General features: G+C 36.1%; 2 protein-coding genes across 2 annotated transcripts; both read right to left on the reverse strand.

The window, feature by feature from the left end:
- Positions 1 to 336: 336 nt before the first annotated feature.
- Positions 337 to 950, reverse strand: LOC144430410 (uncharacterized). Its single transcript, XM_078118344.1, has 2 exons — positions 819 to 950; positions 337 to 747 (listed from the first exon to the last, which is right to left on the reverse strand). The coding sequence occupies exons 1-2, from the start codon at positions 948 to 950 to the stop codon at positions 337 to 339; spliced, it is 543 nt and encodes a 180-aa protein (XP_077974470.1).
- A 3184-nt stretch (positions 951 to 4134) lies between these two features.
- LOC120329714 (zona pellucida sperm-binding protein 3 receptor-like) lies at positions 4135 to 23741 on the reverse strand. The gene is made up of 15 exons (XM_078118677.1): positions 23587 to 23741; positions 20592 to 20650; positions 20395 to 20434; positions 19683 to 19796; positions 19373 to 19498; positions 13578 to 13763; positions 12860 to 12961; positions 12266 to 12404; positions 11446 to 11530; positions 10466 to 10547; positions 10143 to 10316; positions 9579 to 9752; positions 9090 to 9266; positions 6729 to 6937; positions 4135 to 6151 (listed from the first exon to the last, which is right to left on the reverse strand). The coding sequence occupies exons 1-15, from the start codon at positions 23654 to 23656 to the stop codon at positions 5957 to 5959; spliced, it is 1932 nt and encodes a 643-aa protein (XP_077974803.1). The 5' UTR covers positions 23657 to 23741; the 3' UTR covers positions 4135 to 5956.
- Positions 23742 to 24207: the final 466 nt, after the last annotated feature.

Genomic DNA, 24207 nt, shown 5'->3' on the forward strand with positions numbered 1-24207 from the left:
GCTTTCAGAAATGAGTGACACCCCACTACCAGTATCTAATTCAAATTTACAATCACAATTTTCGATTCTCAGTGGAACTACTATTGGACCATAAGAACTAGACTTAGTAGTAAATACAGGACACATTTCATTTTGAGAACAGTCCGAAGACAGGTTATCATCATTCGTAGGTTGCATGTAGTCACAATTCGAAGACTTTTTACTTTTCAGAGGCTTGGAACCTCGATAGAAGTTACGTTGCATTGAGCATTTTCGACTTATATGCCCAATTCGTTTACATTTATGGCACTTTGCATTTCTGTAGAAACAGCTTTCAGCAGGATGATTACTTTTCCCTTATCGAAAACATTCTTTGAATTTTCGAATTTCAGAACGCGTTGCAAATCTTTGATTATTTTGAACTTTATGAACTTTTGGTTTACTTTCATCTACTGGCAATTTTTCAAATTTGCAACTTAATTCATTGGCTTGTTTTTCTGCCAATTCCATACCAGTAGCAATTTTCACAGCATTCTGCAGAGTTAGGTCAACTTCAGTTAATAATTTACGTTTCATTCGAGTTGACATTAGTCCACTCACAAATCTATCTCTTAGTGAATCATTTAAGAACTCACCGAATTGACAATGTTCAGATAATTTCCTGAGCTGTGCCAGGAACTCATTCACAGTTTCTCCATCATGTTGGATTCTTTCATGAAATTTGACTCTTTCTGCTATCACCAATGGTTTGGGGTTGAGATGCAAGTTCTTTCAGTTGGACATAAGTCTTTTCACCAGGCTTTTCAGGAGCACAAACTGTATGTTTGAGCCCCGCAAACGCTTAATAATATGGCTTTCTTTTTATCAGCACTTTCAATCTCGTTTGCTTCAAAATAATGTCCTAAGCGTTCAACATATTCAGACCAATCTTGGCCATTACTATACTCTTCTATTTTTCCAAATGTAGTCATTTCAGGTATAGTAATGTTTCAGCTATGGAATTTCAGGCTCATAAATTTCAGTCTATAAAGACAATTTCAGCTGCTTATATTTCAGACTCTTCTTTTCAGGTACTTGTAATAACGTTGATTTGAAACACTTACTGTGACACCGGCATGCAGCAGACCGATCCCATTGACACAGCTAACGTTATATGGCAGCAGACTAATCCAATCCTCGTCGCCAAATTGTAGTGTATTCTGCCTTTAGATCTTTATAAACAAGCACCAAGTTTCCATTACAACACTACTTTATTATAAGAGTCGAGCACTTCAACATTAAGACACCATAGCAGTAACAGACTAAACAGCAAGTCAGCACTTAACACGTGCACAGATAGAACAAGAATGACAGCCTCGGATATACAAGGTCAACTCAGTCTGGGTCAATAGCGTCACCTAGCGGTATTACATCATATAATATACAACAGGTTCGATGGTAGGAGGCCGGGGATAGGAAACCGGGACAAGGGTTGAGAGATATGGGTAGAGGGTATAGGAAGGCAGGGTGCAGGGCAATGGGTCAGGCTTACGAATGTAGGTTGTGGTTGTAGGCCTACCAAATTTTAAGCAAGGTTGCGAGCGCTTAATAACGTGCCAAGAGCTACTGATACTATAATATTGAATTAATTATTGTGTAAAATTGTGCGTTAGTTGTGCAGTTTTTCTTAATTGTGCAGCCATAGTGTTATAAATTTCGTGGGCAATGCCGATCCGGGAACATTTTGGTCCTTACAAGGACAGTATGGAAACCCTTATATATATTTAACATGATAAGGACCTGGGACGAGCTAATTCTTTGATCACCGAGACGAAAACGAAGCCCAGATGGCAATTCTTTCATCTGAGTTATGTTGTCCAGCCTAAGTTGCGTTGTCTGGTTACGTCTATACGTACGTCTGATGGACAAACCAACGAGCTCGTAGCATTCTACCCCTTGATTAGCTATTCGTATCATCAGCGCTGTAGTTGTCATGGTTACCCTACAGTCAGCGCTCGGAGTCGTTTGCTCCTAATAATACCGTGAATACCCTGTCTCTCAAACATATGCATATACGCCACAGGCGATTCTTGTTAGTATCGGGTTTTCTACTTTTTATTCTAGTTTGATTTAATGTTAGTTTTTTTTCATTTCGACTACTCACTCTATGATTTAATGTTAGACTTTTCTATAGGTGTTGCTGCTTGATAACCAGTACTGGTTTATCGCGTCGCCTTTCATCATGAAATGCAATTTTTCTTCTTTTTACTTCATTTTGTATTTACAATGTGTATTTTCAGTATGGTGACAGAATAAACTGCTGATTTGTTACAAGAGAGGGAGATTAAAACTGGGTATTTGCATTGCGATACGCAGGTATGATAAGGAAAAGTCTCTTGTGGGACGATGAAAGACATTTCAGAATATCTGCAATTTACATTGTTTTGCCAACACCGGTTGTGCTCTGATTAAAGTCCGTATACAAACGGGCACTGGTACGTAATATAGAGCAGGCCAAAATATAAGTTTGCCGAACATGAGTGAACGTAGAAATATTTTGCAATTAAATCGTGTCTTCTAGAGAGGATAAATAATGCTTGATTTAAGCCTGAGCCGGAGAAACGAGTGGATTCTATTAAGGGGTCCTTCTGATATCTGGTGGACCTGGGTCATTTTGACACCCCTCTTTAATTTTTTTAATATTTCACCAACCAAGAATGCCAAAAACATTAATGTGTCCTTAAAAAGCTTATTTTCGTCGCTTTCCACTAAAACGCGCCCAAATTACGTAGCGCAAATGTGTACGCCGTACGACGGTAAGAAAAGAAAAATTTCAAAAAATTTCGAGAAAAAGTTTCTCACTTTTAACGCTGTGGTCGACACGTGATTGATATGCGAGAAAAATAGTTCTCTTTTAGAAGAGCTATACGTCACCTTCAAGATAAAACAAGACTGGGATTTGTAAGTGAAGTGATATTCGTTTTATCGAAGAGCATTTGATCGCGTGCTGTCTGGTATCTTTGTTTGTTTATTATGAGCCGAAGAACGTTGTTGTTGCAAAATAAAAATTATACATAAAAAAATATGATGACATCACTGTAATTAAGAACACTCGGATCAAGCATGGATATTTTAAACTTAAACATTTTGAGTTTTGAAATTGGTTTTGTTCACATGCAGACCACTATGAAATACTATTGATCCCCCAAAATACATTTAATTTAGCCATAAACCCAAATTATGACACAGATCAGCCATTTATGACCAGGCCGAAACCCTAGGGAATAACAAGAGCTCGTACGAGGTCGAGTTTGGTTGAACAGAGAGGATTTTGTGTTTCAATATGGTAATGTGGTCGTTCGCTCTGTTTATTTATCTTTAAATGTTACATCTTTTAATGCATCTGAAAAAAAAAAAAAAAAATACAGCGCATTGTTGGCCTACGAAAGCGATGGGCAATTTCAGGCCAAGCAAAGACTTTTGTGGGTTACCCATACCTACCTCTTCGAGAAATATTTACGAAAACCGAGTCTATGCCGTAGTTTAAATTAGCTTTAAAATAGGAAATATACAAAGAAGTTGATAAATAAGAAGCTTGTTCAAGATCAATTCTGGCTGAACGGCGATAATTTCTGTTTTTCAATATCGGAGATATCGCTTGCTTATTGGCAGTATGTTAACGTATCTCAAAATGTGGCACTACCGTAGTATGTGTACCAGGTTAGGGCATAATTTGATTCCTGTTCTCCCTTTTTTAGTTCTATTACGAGTTCGAGAACTGTTTGTGTAGCCAAGTGAAAATACCCCCTGCCCATAGCATTCCGTCCCTTTACACAACTTTAAGTAAAATAGCCGAACAAAATTAGTTACCCTACATATTGGTACACAATTCTGGAGCGCCCAAAATGTTACATCCACTTCATAGAAAATAGTCCGACTCATAGCTGTGTTACTTATACCAGTGATGGAATTCGCGATTTTAAGAACGGGTTCTCTTTTGTACCGAACTCGCTAACAACGATTACCTCAATAAGAGTGTTCCCAACTAAGTGTTCTCTTTCCCTACTTGTCTAATTAAGAAAAAAATGTTTTTAAATTTCCAATTCTCCGATTAAGCTAATTTCTTAGTTTTCTGAGAAATAAATTTGAACTTTATCATTTTTATAATTCATCGATAACGTTTTGTAAGACAATTTTATTCACACAAAGTAGCAAATAATATTTCTGCACTGAAAGTTTACATTATTTTTCATGAATTTCATTTGTTAAGTTCAGTTCGTGAAAAATAATTTGAACTTTCATTGACAAAATATTTTGCCAAAAAATGATAAGATCCAGAAACACATCTAACAAATAAAATATCTGTATGTTCATATTATATATCACACTAATTCACACACAAGAAAATTGAAAAACAAAAGAAATAAAATTTTTGTCATGTTTTGAGAGCCTGAGGGGGAAGGGGCATACGAAAAATAAAACTTGATTAATTCAAAGAGAAGACAATGCTGTAATTTGTTTTAATTTTGATAAATTCCTAACATTTCCTCGTATTTTGTTCTTATCCCACTGAAGTTTCAAATTATTTTTCAGCTTTTTTAACTATTGAATAACCAGGAAAATGTCTTATTTAATGGCGTGATTAAGAACAATTCAAATAAATGGAATACGATAGCAAATATAATAAAAAAAAATCATCAATCCTTAGAATTCACACACAAGAAAAATAAAATGTTAAGAGAGCTGTGAGTAATAAAACTTGCTATTGTAAAGCAAAGACAATGCTGTAATTGATTTCAGTTTTTAAACCTAAAATACAAATTGAAAACTCGAACCCAAAGTTAAGGTAAAACAACTTGATAGTTGTAAAGGATTTCTCAACCTAATTTGATTTTCTGGGAGTTCGAGTGAAAAATGCGACATGCTCGGGGGATTACTCCTGGAAAAATTTTGTCTTATTTGGACAATTTCAATATGACTGTTTTTTGATACCGATTCTCTGATTGAGCTGATTTCTTAGTTTTTTGGGAAATGAATTCAGTCTCTATCGTTTTTAAAATACACCGATGACGTTTTGCAAGACAATTTTATTCACACAAAGTAGCAAATAATATTTCTGCACTAAAAGTTCAAGTTATTTTCCATGAATTTCATTTGTTAAGTTTAGTTCGTGAAAAATAATTTCAACTTTAATGGATAAAATATTTTGCCAAAAATTGATAAGATCCAGAAACACATCTAACAAACAAAATATCGGTATATACCTATTGTATATCACACTAATTAACACACAAAAAAGATATAGCAAAAGTAATGAACTTTTTTTCATGGCTTAAAGAGTCGATGGGCGGCGAGTCTGGTAGGTTCAACGGAGAATTTTGCATTTACCAAAGTTTTTATCGTTAAAATTTGATTTTTTTCAGCTTTATTCAAATAAAGTTCAATGACAAATATCTGAAAACAATTTCTTCCTGTAATTTTTTAAAATTTGAATTTTACGATATTTAGACTCTAAATAGGTTACAGGTACGAAGCCGTTATTCGTATTGAACATTTTTGTAATTTAATGAAATTTCCTGGACATGTAATATATATTTGAATAAACCAAATTGCCAAAATTTTAAGATTATTTACATCAACACAGAAACAAATTGAGTTAAAATAATAAATTCAAACTTTTCTTGGACACATCTAGAAAATACAAAACAGTTTGTTTGTTAGAAATCTAACAATGAATATAATATGAGGTTTATATACCGCATGCAGAATCTATTTACTTTATATGCTTGTTCAACTGTGATACGTGGAAATAGTGAATTTGGGTGTAAATTAAGCTGAATGTATGGATAACGAATATTCGGGAATTCAACAGCATAAGCTTGTTCAACTGTGGAAATAGTAAGTTAAAGTTTTAATAAATCTACTAGGGTGAATAACAATTAATCTCAAACTCAAGTAATTTTACAGTTTTTGTTTATCGATCATTCAATGTACAGAGTTATAATTCAATTTCACAGATGACTCCGGGATATAACTGGGAAGGAGAATAATTATAAATCCATTGATCATCCGGGTTTCGATTGACATGAACAACAACAGTTGTGTACGATGCATCGAAATGCTGACGACCATTATACCAAACCTCAGTTGGTAGAGACATAGCTTGGCCCGTCGTTGAATACAGCTGACCGCCCTGGCGATATAAAATATATTTTCAGAAATATAACAAAGTGCAGTTTGAGAATTTGGTTTAACCAGTAATCCTTGCCATATAAACTGACAAAGCAAAACAAACTTATTTCGTCTTCAGTAAAAAACTTATGAAGCGTAACGTCATCACGTGACTCTTCTCCTCAGTCACACTTCAGTGATTACCGTTGGTGGATAAGAATTGAATGAAATAGACACATAAATCAAATTAGTTTGAATTAGAATTTTCTGATTAGGTAACAGAGCTGTAAACTTGAAGCGTTCCACTGATGTTGGAGTCAAATTTTGAATCTCCCGGAAATATTACAGGGAGACGAAAGTTTGAAGTTGAATTTTTTGATAGAAACCGAAAAACCCTGTCAAATAAATTTTTCTAATCCTGTAGGATTTGATTTGAACTTCTCTTATCAACGGTTATATGGGTTTGGAAACAAAATGTAATAGCACGTGGTAATGCGGAAGCAATATCGGCCATAACATTTATATTTCATATTATAAACATTATTTTATAATGATTTCATGTATGATCGCATAAACAACATGATTCAGACCCGACCTACCACGTAAGTCATTCCCGTACGAACAACAATGTAATCCGATCCATCAGGAATCATTGGTCGTAAATAATCAACAACCCGGTTGTAGTGTGTGACGTCATAAATGTTAGCAAGTTTCTTTTCGCAAATAGATTCAGCGACGCTTAATGAGACGTTCCAAGTGTCATAAACGATCGCTCGAATACATCTTGAATTATAGACGACTCCACATTCTGAAACAAAAATGACATTCAAAAATGTTTGAAGTCAGATATTTATGAAACTATTATTAAGGAGAATATTTATTTCTACGTTTTAATTGAAAACTTTTATTCGTTTTATTCAGGATAATTGTCTTTTGTAGTTTTTTACAATAATATGATTGTGATCCCTCAGTAGTTTTGACCATACGTCATTTTGTTGGATTCAAGAAAGGACTCGCAAACTAACTCAGATATAAAGTGAACGTTTTTATGAGCAGATTACGTGCATCCACTGAGCTATTAGAACTGAAGAAACATAGCAGTGAAATATGCGATTGAAAATACAGGCCGATGGGACTTGACGAATATGAGCAGGATAAATCTATAACGTACTGAATATTAGATAAATGGAGTTCTATAAAAAACTTTTTGTCACGAAGCGAGTTCGTAGATAACCGACACGATCGCCAGTGGTAGCCGCAATTAATCAACAGTATCAGTGGTTGCCTGCACAGTTTCTTATTTTAATGTAAAAATCTTTCCAAAAATATTAGCTCGTTGCCTATCTGTAAACGTTTGTGCAGAGATTTGTTCTGAGTGAAGGGATGGTTGAAACCAATAGGCTTTCACCTATCTTTGGTTGCTCCTGTAGAGCCTTGTTCAGAGAGAATGTGTGAAAACTACCAGTCATAACAGCATCTGCTTAAATATCAGTAATTGCTTGTTCATTCAGAATGAACGTGTTTTAACGCCTAGCTCTTCACGTCGCAATATTTGTTTGTGTAGAATGTTGTTCAGGGTGAAAGCATGAAAACCGGAAGGTTCAATTCATTTCTGAGTGAGTGCGATGCCAGCAGGCCAGCGGTAATGGCTCGCGAGTCACATACGCTACGCCCCGAATTTAGGAGAGAGCACCCGCTGAAGTTAATTTTTAAGAGTAGAAAACGAGGGCAACAGGGTGATGAGTAATGGTGAATGAACTGGAAAAAGTCTGGTGTCCAATCTGCGCGCAGGCAACAAGAATGAATACGGTGGCGATAGGGATGGATATATAGTCCCAATCGCCATTTTAAATGCCTCCCCTATACAAGGCTATTGGGCTGCCAAATGGATAGCAGGTTATGGATCGCCATTTAGATGGCCTCTTCCACACAGGGAATATAGACGGTAGTTTAGGGATGGATATATTGCCCCAATCCTAGACTTGGAGGAATTTACGAAATTACGAAATTTATTTTCGTATACCTCGGCAAATTTCAAATTGCCTAAAGTCGTAATTGTTGACTAAACGCACATAGTGTTAGAAAAGAGTCGGAAACCACCTTTTTCGTTTTTTTTGGATGACTGAAAAAGTCGCCAATAACGCGTGCCATTGCATTTTCTTTAAATCGCAGATTGTTTTCATCAGCGCGGTGTGCTACTTAAAGCCTTAAACACCTTCACGTTGATATTTATTCTCTCTAAATCACAAATTACGCGAGGACGATAATATTTACTTTTCGGTTCTCGCAAGGAATTGTGAGATTGTTGTTAAAAACAAGTCATGATATTATATTCATCGGCGAGGAGATGCTAGAGATAATAAAGAGGTGAATCCACAACCCAAATATTTTGATTGAAAAACGGCATTGTAAAATAATAAGAGTAAAACTAAGAGAAAAGCCATAAGTTTTGTTTTAGGAGGCTTGGGACAGATCAAAAATGCTTTTTGGACATTGTCAATCGCAAATGGCTCACATTATGTTGGATTGTCTTTGACGCTAAAGCGTTTATCGGAAATTACGAATGAAAACAAGATTATCGGACACAATGCCACACATTTTTATGACGGCGGCATTTTGAATTAGTAATCCTTTTATATTTTTAGTCAACAAAACAGCAGGTTACATTGAACACAATTAAAGCATGATATTTTAAATATGTCTGTATGTGGATTAAATGGATTGATGGGTAATGGATTAAGTACTTTGGGCAATTGTGAATTGTACTTGCGAAGTTTTTAACGCAGACCCAATCGCTATTTAAAGTACCTCTCCCATACGAGGACGTTGGTCTGCAACGTCCCCGTATGAATATATGATCCCAATCGGCATTTGAATGGCCTCCATCATACAGGGCTACTGGGCTGCCATACAGACAGCAGGCTAGAAATAGGAAATATAGAAAGAAAAAAAAAAACTACCTGGAGCGCACACTGGTGTTGTGGACCATGAACCGTCAGCTTTGCATGTTCCCGTCTGCCCCCCAGCCAAAATGTAACCATTGCTGCAAGAGTAACTGACTTCCTGACCCTGACTGTATAATTCAAGCTCAGGAGTAATTGTTCCCTTATCAAGATTTTGCTTTACACATTGTATAGCTACAAAAAAAAAGATAAAAAAGTTCAACTTAACTTGAGGAGTATTTGGTACACTAAACCTAACGGCTTCTGTGCGCTCTCAAAACCTTGTTCAGAGAAAACATGCTCAATTTTGTGGTCACGATGGCATTGCGGTAAAATCGTTAAACACAGCTGTGTTTCCATCTAACCTTCATGGATATATGATTTATATATGACCCTAATCGCTATTTAAATGACCTCCTGCATACATGGCTATTGGACTGCCATATAGACAGCAGGTTAGAAACAGGGATGGTTGAATGGTCCTGATTGCTATAGTAAATAACTCACGAGTGCACACTGGTGTTGTGGACCATGAACCGTCAGCTTTGCATGTTCCCGTCTGCCCCCCTTCCAAAGTGTAACCATTGCTGCAAGAGTAACTGACATCCTGATGCTTACTGTACAATTCCTGCTCAGGAGAAATTGTTCCCTGTTCAAGATTTCGCTTTACACATTGTATAGCTACAAAAAAAATAAAAAAGTTCAACTTAACTTGAGGAGTATTTGGTACACTAATCCTAACAGCTCCTGTGCGCATTTAAAACCTTGTTCAGAGAAAACATGCACAATATTGTGGTAAAGATGGCCTTGCGGTAAAATCGTTGAACACAGCTGTGTTTCCATCTAACCCTCATGAATATATGATTTATATATGAACCAAATCGCTATTAGAATGTCCTCCCTCACACAGGGCTATTGTGCTGCCGTATGGACAGTAGGTTAAAGGATGGATATGACCCCAATAGCTATTTAAATGGCCTCCTGCATACATGGCTATTGGGCTGTCATGTGGACAGCAGGTTAGAAACGGGGGTGGTTGAATGATCCTGATTGCTATAGAAAATAACTCACGACTGCACACTGGTGATGTGGACCATGAACCGTCAGCTTTGCATGTTCCCGTCTGTTTTCCTTCCAAAGTGTAACCATAGTTGCAAGAGTAACTGACCTCCTGATCTTGACTGTATAATTCATGCTCAGGAGAAATTGTTCCCTTCTCAAGATTTCGCTTAGCACATGGTGTAGCTACAGAAAGAAATGATAAAAGTTTACCTCGCAGAGTATTTGTTTGTGATTCTTTTAAATTTGTAAAATATTTCGTCACTTCAATCAATGCTTCTTTTGCAAACAGCCATTGATACATTTTAAAAAATACTGGAATCTTACTTACTTACCAAAACCATAACATTCGGAAGAGTTCAAAGTTGTTATGTTGTCTAACTCTACATTCCCGGATGCGTCAAGCACAAGTTGGACCTAAATGAAATAAAAAAGATTGAAGTTTGAGCGAGGCAGAGACTAGAGCAGGAATGGGCAAGGTTTTCAGAAAAGGGGCAAAAAAATTGCAATATAAAAGCGGACCATGTAAAAGTGAAGTAAACAGTTACGTTTCATAAAATATTTGAAAAAGCAAAGTTTAAAATCAAGGAACCTCGAACCAAAACAAAATTTAATCGTAATCTTAACAATTTCTTTGAGCCATTTTTTTTTTAGCTTAAACGCCAAACTTTGATTTTAGTTTGATTGTGGCAGCATCGGGCGGGCCAGATTAAATTACCCATCGGGCTGTTTTTGGCTAGCGGCCCGTACTTTGCCCATCTGTATTTGAACGTATCGTAATTGTAAAGGGATTCTCACAGAGTCAAAAGATCTACATTTGAGGTTTATACATGCGGAGTGAAAGGTTGGTAATATGTGTTCCCTGTTTGTAAAGGAATTCTAGAAAAACTTCAATTATGCGAAAAAATGATTATAACCCTCTGAGCGCTGATAAAGCTAGACCTGGACCTGGAGCAGAAATTTGGACATTTAGACTGGCGGGCCATGTAAGTGCGACGTAAAAAATTACATTTTATGAACAATTTCGCAATCGCATTTTTAAAAAATTCCTCAAGTTATTTTCAGCAAAAATGTCAAAATTTGGTTTAGTTTGGTTGTGGCAGGATCAGGCGGGCCAGATTGAATTTTCCAACTGGCCGAATCTGGCCCGCGGGACGTAGTTTGCCCATGTCAGAGCTAGACTACGCCCAACCAAAATTTTAAAAAGCTTTCGCGTTTTACGAATTGGGATTCACATCCCAAGCAATTCCGATTTAAATTTTCCAATTTTAAAATTCCAATTTTCCCAATTTTTGCTAAAAGATGTGTTACAAACCTCGGTATCTGTAGAGTTTACTTTCTTTAAAACGAATTTCTCTGTTTTCCAGGTAGTCGAGGCAGAAAACGGCCAGATTGCTTTCCTAAAAGTTACAAAACATATAATTGCTGCCTTTACATAGACTTCCACAAAAATCAAAATATGTTATACTCGGTTTTTTCAAGGAATCCCATTTACATGAAGTCTATTTTTCAGCTCTTTTTCCAAGCGCATCAAATTTAACTGTCTCAAGTCTCCCGCCAATCAGCATTTACCAATGTGAAATTCACCGCTATAGTTATTTATAGTTTTAGCAGATCTTCATATTACAGTGCTTGCCAGTAGTTTTGTTCCCAGATGATACTCAAAGCAAATTTTTTGGAATACTCTAAAACAGGGGCGAGCAACCTTCAATAAAAAGGGCCAAATACAAATAACTGAGTGAAGCCGCGGCCCACACTTTTATTTAACATAAGCTTTGCGTGACAACATGAAATGTTCATAGGCATAGATAATAACTTGGACCGAAATATAGGTTTTGCAACGCAAAGGGATTGGAATTACTCAAAAGTATCAGATTAAACTACAAATTAGTTTTTCATGCCGCACATTAGACAAAACTGGCACTATGCCGCGGGTCGCACAATTTTTTTTTGTGAGCCGCATTTTCCCATCAGGCGACCGGTTGCACACCCCTGATCTAAAACACTGAATTTTCAAATTCCGTTATTGTTTTATAAAAATTATAATTGTATAGTTGCTGCCAACACAAGGCCTTCTTTGGAGTGAAAGCGGGGAATAATCCGGTAGAAAAATAAATGCAATGTTAGCTACTCACGTTACATTTCCATTGTGAGCCTTGGCCACCAGTTCTCCATCAGATGTCCCTTTTATGTCGACACTCATGCATAGTTCCTCATTGCCAGCCAAAGCCTTGGGTAAGGATCTGATTGTACCATTACCAACAAGAACATAACCTAGAATGAATTAGAATATAAAAAAATGTGTATCTGGTGTGAGAATCCGGATAAAACTTGAGCATTTTTCAACGAGCAGAGTTACAGGCACTCACTCAGAAGTAAAATTGACTCATTTGTAAGCAAAGTTACAGGCATTCACTCAGAAGTAGAGGTGATTCGTTTGTGAGCAAAGTTACAGGCACTCACTCAGAAGTAAAGGTGACTCATTTGTAAGCAAAGTTACAGGCACTCACTCAAAAAATAAGAGTGGCTCATTTGTATGCAAAGTTAGAGGCACTCACTCATGAGTAAAGGTAACTCATTTGTGAACAAATTTACAAACACTCACTCAGAAGTAAAGGTGACTCATTTGTAAGCAAAGTTACAGGCACTCACTCAGAAAGTAAGAGTGACTCATTTGTAAGCAAAGTTACAGACACTCACTCAATAAGCATTTCATATGGAAACATTACCTGTAACGTCTTTATCTCTGTATTCTCTCTGAAATGTTCCATTAATTTTCGTGTAGCCGCATGTAGGGTTAGTTGAAGACTCAAAATCACATGTAAGATCGACTGAAAAATACAAAAGAACTTTTTTAGAGACAGAGCCATTCTTGTCTAAACCGAATATTATTTTACTGTGAACAGGGCTGTAAAGTCAGATCAAATTATCAATCGACATCGGGTTGAAACAATTTTAACTCTGTCTCAGCTTTTAAGTCCAGAGATAAATAAATGTCGAAATGTCAGAATGTCAATGGTTACAAGTCAAGATTATCAATAATAATTCATAAACAAGTCTAATTAGGAAAACTCGCAGAAGTTGGACTTGAGCGCAAATTTCTTTTGAATAAGAGTCAGATTTTGATTAGGAGTTAGCTAAGCTTTGAATATAAGCTTTTCGTATTCATCACACGGCAGAGGGAAGTCAATGAGACGGTTCAATCCAATCCCACCAGTGGTCTCATTACCAGTCCATTGTGGATTTATAAATAGGTAACTAGTTATTTGTTTCAGTTAATTTTTGGATGGCATAGTCAGGTGGGGGTTAGGATTGACATATGCAAAAATCGTTTTGATACACCCACTAGAACTACCTGGCGTACGAAACTACACGAGGCACCAACCACCGATCACCCTGGAGTTTGGAAAATTATCCTCGAATACACAGCGCTTTGTCAACACTTACCTACGCAAGTGGGCACCTCACCCCAGGTTCCATTTTTGTCGCATTTTCCTATATTTGATCCTTGAAGAACGTATCCAGCATTGCATGAATATTCGATAGTCTGATTAACCTCTAAGGCAGGTGCGGTCGTAGTGTCTACAGTCCCGTTGTCTGGAGCTTTAGGGGCTGGGCAGGTAAGTACTGTAACTGAACATTGAAACAGTTATAAGTTGCAGACCAAACTTTTCAACAAATTTGCCAAATTCTGATTTCATAATTATTTCCACCTCCTTAACCTCGAATAAAAAACAAACAAACAAGGATTTAGAGCCTGGATGGTCAAAACTACAACCCGTTACAACCTTTTGTGCGGTCGATCAGCTCTTGATTTTTTGATGATGTAATCAGGTGGGGGTCAGGAATAATGTTACGCCACACCCACCAGAAGTTATTCAGATAAGAAACTACAAGAGACCCAGAGTATCAATGTTTTATCATTTACGGTTCAGTCACCATTAAATTCGACACTATCATAGTGAATGGGAATAGTAATTGTGAAGTCACATATATAGAACATAAAGTCCAAAAAAAAAAATTCCACTGTGCGGAAAAAAGGGAAATTCCCCCCAATTTAGGGAAAAAAGTTTTGAAATTGTCAATTTAACTGAGTTAAAGCGTAATTTTGGTAGGAAATAATTTTTTCTCATCCAATTCATTAATGCAATGTACTTGTTGGACATAATAAAACAGGTATCAAAATTTAAAAAAATTCCACCTTGCGGAAAGTAGGAAATATCCCCCCACTTTATCGAAGAAAACGTCAAGTTAAGTGAGTTAAAGCGTAATTAGGGTGGGAAATAAATTTTTCTCATCGAAATCATTAAAACAGTATATTTGACGGACATATACTAAACACATACTAAAATTTGAAAACCTTAAATTCCACCTTGCGGAAAGTAGGGAAATTCCCCCTATCTTAGGAATAAATTTACGAAATTGTCAATTTAACCAAGTTAACGCGTAATTTTAGTAAGAATTAATTATTTGTCATCCAACTCATTAATACAACCGAATACAATCTCCCATACTAATACAACCAAATACATTTCCCCTCTTAATACAACCAAACATAATCCCTGTCGTAGTACAATCAAATACCCAATTCCCATCTTAATACAACCAAACATTGTCCCATATTATTACAACCAAACAACTTTTTTCCAACTTAATACAACTAAATACAACCAAGAACCCATTCCGATCTTAATAAAACCAAATATATTTTCTCTTCTCAATACAACCAAATATCCCTATTCCCTTCCTAATACAACTAAACATACTACTTTCTTACTACAACCAAATACATTTTCTCTTCTCAATACAACCAAACATATCTCCTTTCTTAATACATTCAAATACCATCTCCCGTCTTAATACAACCAAATACCCTCTCCTGTCTTTGATGCAACAAAATAGCCTCTTCCGTCTTAATACATCCAAATACCATCTCCCGTCTCAATACAACCAAATACCCTCTCATGTCTTAATACAACCAAGTATACTCCTATCTTAATATAACCAAAGACCATCTCCCTTTTTAATACAACCAAAAATCCTCCCATCTTAATACAACCTAAACCATCTCATCTTAATACAACCAGAAACCATCAATCTTAATACAATCAAGTACCCTCCAAGATTATTACAACCGAACACCATCTCCCTTCCTAATACAACCATATTCCCATATCATATTATTACAACCAAATGTCCCAATTTCCGTCTTAATACAACCAAACATCACTATTCCCCTATTAATGCAACCAAAAACTATCTCCCGTCTTAAAACAACCCAATACCCTCTCTCGTCTTAATACAATCAAATACCCTCTTCTTTCTTAATACAACCAAAAACCTTCTCCCTTCTTAATACAAACAAACACCCATACCATCTTAATACAACCAAATTCCCCAATTCCCCTATTAATACAACCAAAACTATCTCACTTCCTAATACAATCAAATACCCTCTCCTTTCTTAATACATCCAAGCATACTCCTATCTTAATATAACCAAAGACCATCTCCCTTCTTAATACAACCAAACCTACTCCCTTAATACAACCAAACAACTCCCGCCCTAATACAACCAAAAACTATCTCCCGTCTTAATACAACCAAAAATTTCCCATCTTAATACAACCAAAAATTCTCGCTTCTTAATACAACCAAAACCTCTACACATCTTAATACAACCAAATAACCTCTGACGTCTTAATACAACCAAACAGCCTCTCCCGTCCTAATACAATCAAAAATACTCCTATCTTAATACAACCAAACCCTGCCAATCTTAATACAACCGAACATCCTCTTCCTATTTTAATACAACCAAGTATACTTCCGTCTTAATACAACCAAAAATATCTTCCCGTCTTAATACAACCAAATACATCTTCCCGTCTTAATACAACCAAAAAATATCTCCCGTCTTAATACAACCAAATACATCTTCCCGTCTTAATACAACCAAAAACTATCTCCCGTCTTAATACAACCAGATGATCTCTCCCGTCTCAATACAACCAAAAACATCTTCCCTTCTTAATACAATCAAAAATACTCCTATCTTAATACAACCAAAAATACAACCGAACATCCTCTTCCTATTTTAATACAACCAAATATACTTATACCGTCTTAATACAAGCAGTACCCCCAAGATTAATACAACAAAACGCCTTCTCCCTTCTTAATACAACCAAAAACCCATACCGTCTTAATACAACCAAATTCCCCAATTCCCCTATTAATACAACCAAAACTATCTCACTTCCTAATACAATCAAATACCCTCTCCTTTCTTAATACAGCCAAATAGCATCTCCCGTCTTAATACATCCAAGCATACTCCTATCTTAATACAACCAAAAACCCTCCCTTAATACAACCAAACAACTCCCGCCTTAATACAACCAAAAACTTCCCATCTTAATACAACCAAATAACCTCTGACGTCTTAATACAACCAAACTGTCCTCCCGTCTTAATACAACCAAACATTATCACATCTTAATACAACCAAATACATCTCCTTTCTTAATACAGCCAAATACCATCTCCCGTCTTAATACAACCAAAGATATTTTCTTTTCTTAATACAACCAAAAACTTCGCTTCTTAAGACAACCAAACCCTCTACACATCTTAATACAACCAAAAACTTCCCATCTTAATACAACCAAATAACCTCTGACGTCTTAATACAACCAAATAACCTCTGACGTCTTAATACAACCAAACAGCCTCTCCCGTCCAAATACAATCAAAAATACTCCTATCTTAATACAACCAAACCCTGCCAATCTTAATACAACCGAACATCCTCTTCCTATTTTAATACAACCAAATATACTTCCGTCTTAATACAACCAAATATATCTTCCCGTCTTAATACAACCAAAAACTATCTCCCGTCTTAATACAACCAGATGATCTCTCCCGTCTCAATACAACCAAATACATCTTCCCTTCTTAATACAATCAAAAATACTCCTATCTTATTACAACCAAACACTTCCAATCTTAATACAACCGAACATCCTCTTCCTATTTTAATACAACCAAATATACTTCCGTCTTAATACAAGCAAATACATCTTCCCGTCTTAATACAACCAAGTACCCCCAAGATTAATACAACAAAACGCCTTCTCCCTTCTTAATACAACCAAAAACCCATACCGTCTTAATACAACCAAATGCCCCAATTCCCCTATTAATACAACCAAAACTATCTCACTTCCTAATACAATCAAATACCCTCTCCTTTCTTAATACAACCAAAAACCTTCTCCCTTCTTAATACAAACAAACACCCATACCATCTTAATACAACCAAATTCCCCAATTCCCCTATTAATACAACCAAAACTATCTCACTTCCTAATACAATCAAATACCCTCTCCTTTCTTAATACATCCAAGCATACTCCTATCTTAATATAACCAAAGACCATCTCCCTTCTTAATACAACCAAAAACCCTCCCTTAATACAACCAAACAACTCCCGCCTTAATACAACCAAATACTATCTCCCGTCTTAATACAACCAAAAATTTCCCATCTTAATACAACCAAAAATTCTCGCTTCTTAATACAACCAAAACCTCTACACATCTTAATACAACCAAATAACCTCTGACGTCTTAATACAATCAAATAACCTATGACGTCTTAATACAACCAAACAGCCTCTCCCGTCCTAATACAATCAAAAATACTCCTATCTTAATACAACCAAACCCTGCCAATCTTAATACAACCGAACATCCTCTTCCTATTTTAATACAACCAAATATACTTCCGTCTTAATACAACCAAATATATCTTCCCGTCTTAATACAACCAAATACATCTTCCCGTCTTAATACAACTAAAAACTATCTCCCGTCTTAATACAACCAGATGATCTTTCCCTTCTTAATACAACCAAAAATACAACCGAACATCCTCTTCCTATTTTAATACAACCAAATATACTTCCGTCTTAATACAAGCAAATACATCTTCCCGTCTTAATACAACCAAGTACCCCCAAGATTAATACAACAAAACGCCTTCTCCCTTCTTAATACAACCAAAAACCCATACCGTCTTAATACAACCAAATGCCCCAATTCCCCTATTAATACAACCAAAACTATCTCACTTCCTAATACAATCAAATACCCTCTCCTTTCTTAATACAGCCAAATAGCATCTCCCGTCTTAATACAATCAAGCATACTCCTATCTTAATATAACCAAAGACCATCTCCCTTCTTAATACAACCAAACCTACTCCCGTCTTAATACAACCAAATACATCTTCCCGTCTTATCACAACCAATAACCCCACTTCCTTCTTAATACAACTAACAATACTCCCTTCTTAATACAACCAAACATTCTCCCATCTTAATACAACCAAGTACCCTCCAAACTTAAGACAACCAAACTTTATCTCCCGTCTTGATACAACCAAAAACCCATACCGTCCTAATACAACCAAATGTCCCAATTTCCTTTTTAATACAACCAATTTTCCCTATTCCCTTCCTAATACAACTAAACATACTCCTTTCTTAATACAACCAAATACATTTTCTCTTCTTAATACAACCAAAAATTGTCTCCCGTCTTAATACAACCATATACCCTCTCCCGTCTAATACAACCAAATACATTTTCTCTTCTTAATACAACCAAATATCCTCTTCCCCTCCTAATACAACCAAATACATCCCCTGTCGTAGTACAATCAAATACCCAATTCCCATCTTAATACAACCAAACGTTGCCCCCTATTATTACAACCAAATAACTTCTTCCCATCTTAATACAACTAAATATCCATACCGTCCTAATACAACCAAGAACCCATTTCGATCTTAATACAACCAAATACTCCACACATCTTAATACAAACATCCACTCCCCATCTCAATACAACCAAATAGCCTCCCATCCTAATACAACCAAAGACCTCCCCATCTCAATACAACCAAAGATCCATTCCCATCTTAATACAACCAAATATCTTCCCGTCTTAATAAAACCCAACTTCCACACATTTTAATACAACCAAAAACTTCCTATCTTAATACAACCAAAGATGTTCCCATCTTAATAGAATTCCCCCCAAGATAAGGAAAAAATTTACGAAATCGTCAATTGAACTCAGTTTAAGCCTAATTTATGCAAGAAATATTTTTTTCTTTTAGGGGAGAAATATTTTTCGAGTAAAACACGAGAAAGAAAAGGCCACACCAACCTGTACTCTGTTCGACTTTGGTAGTTTGTGGGCGAAAAGTAGATAGAAAGGCTTCCTTAGTTGACCACGGGGATGTGGCAGGGACGATTGAAGTAAGAGCCGAAGAAGTTTTCTTGACTTTGTTACCTGTGTGAAAAAGTGAGTTTATATTACAAATTTATAACAATGTATATAGTTAGGTGACTTTAAGATAAGAATAAGACACTGTTGGCAGCGTTTTTGCACAATCCCTTATTACCAATTACTATAACTGAATGAGACTTTTTTAATATCCAGTGCATGCAATACCAAAAGACATAGATTTCCATACCCTGAGGAGTGGTCGTTTCTTTGACATCTACAACAAAGTTCGTCTCTGCTTCTTCCATCACCTTTTCCAATTGATTGAGCTCACTTTTCATCCCGTCTAATCGTTCCGTTAAGGCTGCGAAACATAAACAAAAACAGAATTTAAGCAGAGCCCTCAGTTTTACAATATGTCGCACAACCTGAATCCTAACCGGTACACTTATATACTAAGTTCAGGTTGCGTGACATTTTAGTGCACATACTTTTGAAGCTCTGAATTTTTGTTAGAAGAGATGAACCCCTTTTTCTGGTTAAAATAAGAAATATGAGATAGGTATTGCTAAACTACACGTCATGATTTGATTGTTAAAAATGGCGCGATAAAAATATAAAATGATTGAAATTTTCTAATAAAACGATGGTACCCTAGGTACTTCTGAAGTATGCGTACCAAGATGGCGGACATCGGAACGTAGTATGTGTACCAGGTTGGGGTTGGGCCATAATTTTTTGTAATTTACTTACGAGTTCGGTGTCTAGCCGAATGACCCCCGTAGTATTTGTTACTTAAATTATGGCTTTACCCCAACCTGGTACACACACTACGTTCCGGTGTCCACCATCTTTGTACGCATACTTCAGGAGTACCAATACGATTATTTGCTATCAGACCGATTGACAAATATGAAAAATAGAAAACCCATTTTGAAGGGAATTATATTGTGGACACGAACCTTCCAAAGCTTTCTCTTCTTCTTTTGTGCACTGTCCTTCCTGAAATAGAACAAGAGAGAAATGTTTAAATATATGGACATGAAGGTTGCACATCCATGCAGTAAGGCCTTAGCTTAGCAAGTGTTCCCCGTGAAAAAGTGTTCCCATAGATTAAAGTGAAATACCACCAATATGAAACTACTACTAAAGCTCTCACCGTAAGTTCTCTCCAAGTAGGTTGATCGTCGCAAATCATAGGAATCCAGCATTCCTCTCCTGTTAGAAAAAAAAAAAAATTAGAAATCGAGTTAATTGTTCATTTTAAAATAGGTTTTTTAACATATAAACGAAAGTTATGTCACTGAACTTTTTTTATAGAGAGACTATTTTAGTACCTATTTCCTTATGGCGCGCATTCGCTTATTCCATATTTAATTTTATACTGCTACCTACGTCATGCGAACGCACTATTTTCCTCGATGATGATTGGTCGAATCAAATTCAAATTTCACGCCCGCCGTTGAGGAACCTAATAATGTTCATCGAACGTGCGCCATATGCAAAGATTTGATTCATACCGTCGGTTTCTAAGAATCGTTCCAATTTTTCTGGCGAACAATAAACTCGCGAAAGTTCTCCATAGTTTGATGCTTCCTTTATACACCTTTATAACCGAATTCGGCATTTCTACACCCTGGGTGAGGTGATGGGTATAAAATGGAACGCGAGTTTTTACCCTGCGATGCTAAAATATCCAACAGGATGCTGAGTCCAACGCTTTACCAATGGGCCAGCACACCCGCTAATCTATGAGCGATTTTTCACTTCTGAACATTTGAGTGTATTTGGCGATATTTATTTAGGATTTAGCTTTAAAAACCAAAACATTTTGAATGAGGAAGTTCTCTCATTGGAGATTTCAAAACAAAAATCTTTTTACAATGAAGGAAGGGCCATTTAGTAAGATCCACGGTCAGGGTGAAATTCAGACGACAAGAGGCCCTAGGCTGCTGAGTTTTCGAGAGTCCTCTTAAACAATAACGTCATAAAAAAAAATACATTATGACGTCATAAATAAATTACATGGTATTTTAGCTACTGGCAGCATGCCAATTGCACAAGTAGATTAAGAAATTGTGTCGTAATAAAACGCCATGAGACCAGAGTACAATTTTTTGAATTTATACAAATTTGTTAGTCTACTATTTTTAATTTTCGAGACGGTGGGTATTTGAGACGATAATTTATTTGATTAATATCAGCTTCATAAAATTCTGAATTGGTTTTATTCTATAACAATCTTTTACAATTCAAAAGGGACTTGAAACCGAATAATTGTACAAAATTGAATGCCGAGGCCCCAAGACTTGGCCTATTTTGCCCGGTAAACTCAGCCCTGTTTACAGTACAGCAACGCATCAAATACGAGACAAAATTAACGAGGTATTCGAGGGGGAAATCTATCAGATAAAAAATTATTATTTTCAAAATTCAAATTTTGGTTCAACTTTCATCGAGAGACCGAGGTTCGTCATATTATAACGCCGTCATACCGGCTTCCCCTACGCCGCAATATATGAATATTCATCCTAACACAAATATTCCAGCCGTAAATCGAAAAAGCAGATATGAAATTTGTCAAATGAATTGTTTCAATCCACAGTTACGCCGTGTCACCTATATTGGCTAAATCGCCAATTTACGAATACATTATGAAATGTTAAAATTTGTTGAATTCGACAAATATAGTGTTTTTTCATCGTATTTTTGCCCAATTTTTTCGATGTGGTTCGGAAAAAATATTGGAATTTCTACAATAATGTCACTAATACACTGTTACAATTAGAACGTATATTATTAAATTTTTGAATTTTATACTTATAATCTTAATACGCTCCGGTGGTATGGCACCAAGATGGCGCACAACCTAATAATCCTAGCCTGGTACACATACCATGTTTAGGTTGTACGCCATCTTGGTGCACATACTATCGGAGCGCCCTTAATACTTATATAAAGCGTTCATGCCGTTTGGATATCATTGGCCTGATTGTTTGAGTCTTCATAGAATTTTTAAATAACTAACAAGCAGGTTCACGCCATGACGACAAAAAATGGCTGTAGCGAATTGGTAAAGTGTGTGCAATTTTACTGCAATAGAATAGTGCAAAGAACATATATATATATATTCATTGAATAGTGTGAAGTGTTTTTTTTTTTCACAATATTTTAGTGACAGATTTTCCATAGTTCAGCACGAAATGCTATTTTGCGAAGTGCTTTTTATTTCACTTTTTAAATAAAAAAAAAAAAAAATAAAAAAAAAACTAACCCTCTGTATAAACCACTAATTTTTATATTCGAAAATCGCTGGGGAGGATTTTAGTATTTATTTTACTTTTTGCTTTTGTAAAATCAACAATAAATATAAGCCGATTAAAAAACGGTAATGCCGAAGTATGTGTACCAGGTTAGGATGAGGCCAAAATTTTATTTCATTTATATTACGAGATGTTGGGCCATCTGTGTTAGCCGAGTGAATACCACCCTGCTCATATGTTTCAGTTCCTTTACACAACTTGATATAAGTTAGGCGAACGAAATTAGTCACCTTAATATTGGTACATACACTTCTGGAGAGCCAAAAAACAGCCAACACTAACAATTTGTAAATTTTAACACAAATTATTCCAGAATATTATTCATGCACAATTATTCGATGTGCAGTTTCATTTAGAGCAGCTCAATTATCTTGCCTGATATACTGAGGCAAAAGTTTTACTTGATGTAATAATTATCAATTGGGTATCAAATATCCAACGAAATTATTTATTTTATCGTGCAGGGGTGGCAAGGTTTTTGGACAGGGGGTCAAAAATTTTACTAGACTGGCGGGCCATGTAAGTGTGACGCAAAAAGTCACATTTCATCAACAGTCTTAACGGTTTTACAAAATCAGAAGAGGAAACCATAAGCCTCCTACCAAAATTTAATCATAATTTCCTCAAATTCCTTGAGCTTTTTTTTAGCTATAACATCCAAATTGGGTTTTAGTTTGGTTGTGGTAGCATCAGGCGGGCCAAATTAAATTAACAAACTGGCCAAGTATAGGCCCGCCGGCCATAGTTTGCTCATGTCAGTTTTAGTGCGCCCTAAAAAACAAAACTCAGGCAAGCAAGCAAACCCAACAAAGCATGCACGGTTGTACTGACCTTTAATCAATAAACAAGCTTCCATCATTAGTATGAGTCCGATGAAACTGTGTCGAATCGGAATCTTCATTTCGAATCCAAGAATTTCGTCAACTTTGCTTCGATGAAAGTAAATTTTCGAACAGCGAAGATTAGAATGAAGCTTCAGTCTATTCGCATCGGAATATATCCTATGCAAGCTGACTCACTACTTTTGAGCGGAAAGTGAAATTGTTTTCTCTCTTTCAAATTTCAGGAGACGTGTTGCGTCACAAAAAGAGAGCTTGGGCTGCTATTTCTATCTTTATGAAACGATGACGACGACGTCACTACCATGCCCGTGAGAGTCATATTTGATGGAATTTTGGTAAATTTTCGCGCAATATGGCATATTAACCGACACCATGAATCCTATTATATGAAAATCCAGGCCAGACATGTCTTGCCGGCTTTTAATATTGCGTGGCCCAGTCTGGGTAGATATAAATGTATATATATCAACTGAAAATTAAGAATTTAGGGTTAGAAATGATCTAAAAATTTGACTTTCTTGCGCAATCTGCTTTCCTAGCCTTCAATCTAACTGGATAATTACAATTTTTTTTGAGCGGGGGCTTACAGGATTTCGGACATCGAATACAA

Source organism: Styela clava, chromosome 12 (assembly GCF_964204865.1).
Source record: "Styela clava chromosome 12, kaStyClav1.hap1.2, whole genome shotgun sequence".
Taxonomy (NCBI): domain Eukaryota; kingdom Metazoa; phylum Chordata; class Ascidiacea; order Stolidobranchia; family Styelidae; genus Styela; species Styela clava.

Coding starts and splice junctions, on each gene's coding strand:
- LOC144430410 (XM_078118344.1), bottom strand. CDS start 950: ATGACTACATTTGGAAAAATAGAAGAGTATAGTAATGGCCAAGATTGG. Junction 748..818: donor AGAAAGCCATATTATTAAGC/GTTTGCGGGGCT, acceptor TCCAACTGAAAG/AACTTGCATCTCAACCCCAA.
- LOC120329714 (XM_078118677.1), bottom strand. CDS start 23,656: ATGAAGATTCCGATTCGACACAGTTTCATCGGACTCATACTAATGATG. Junction 19,499..19,682: donor AGAAACGACCACTCCTCAGG/GTATGGAAATCT, acceptor TTTTTCACACAG/GTAACAAAGTCAAGAAAACT. Junction 12,405..12,859: donor CAGAGATAAAGACGTTACAG/GTAATGTTTCCA, acceptor AATTCATTCTAG/GTTATGTTCTTGTTGGTAAT.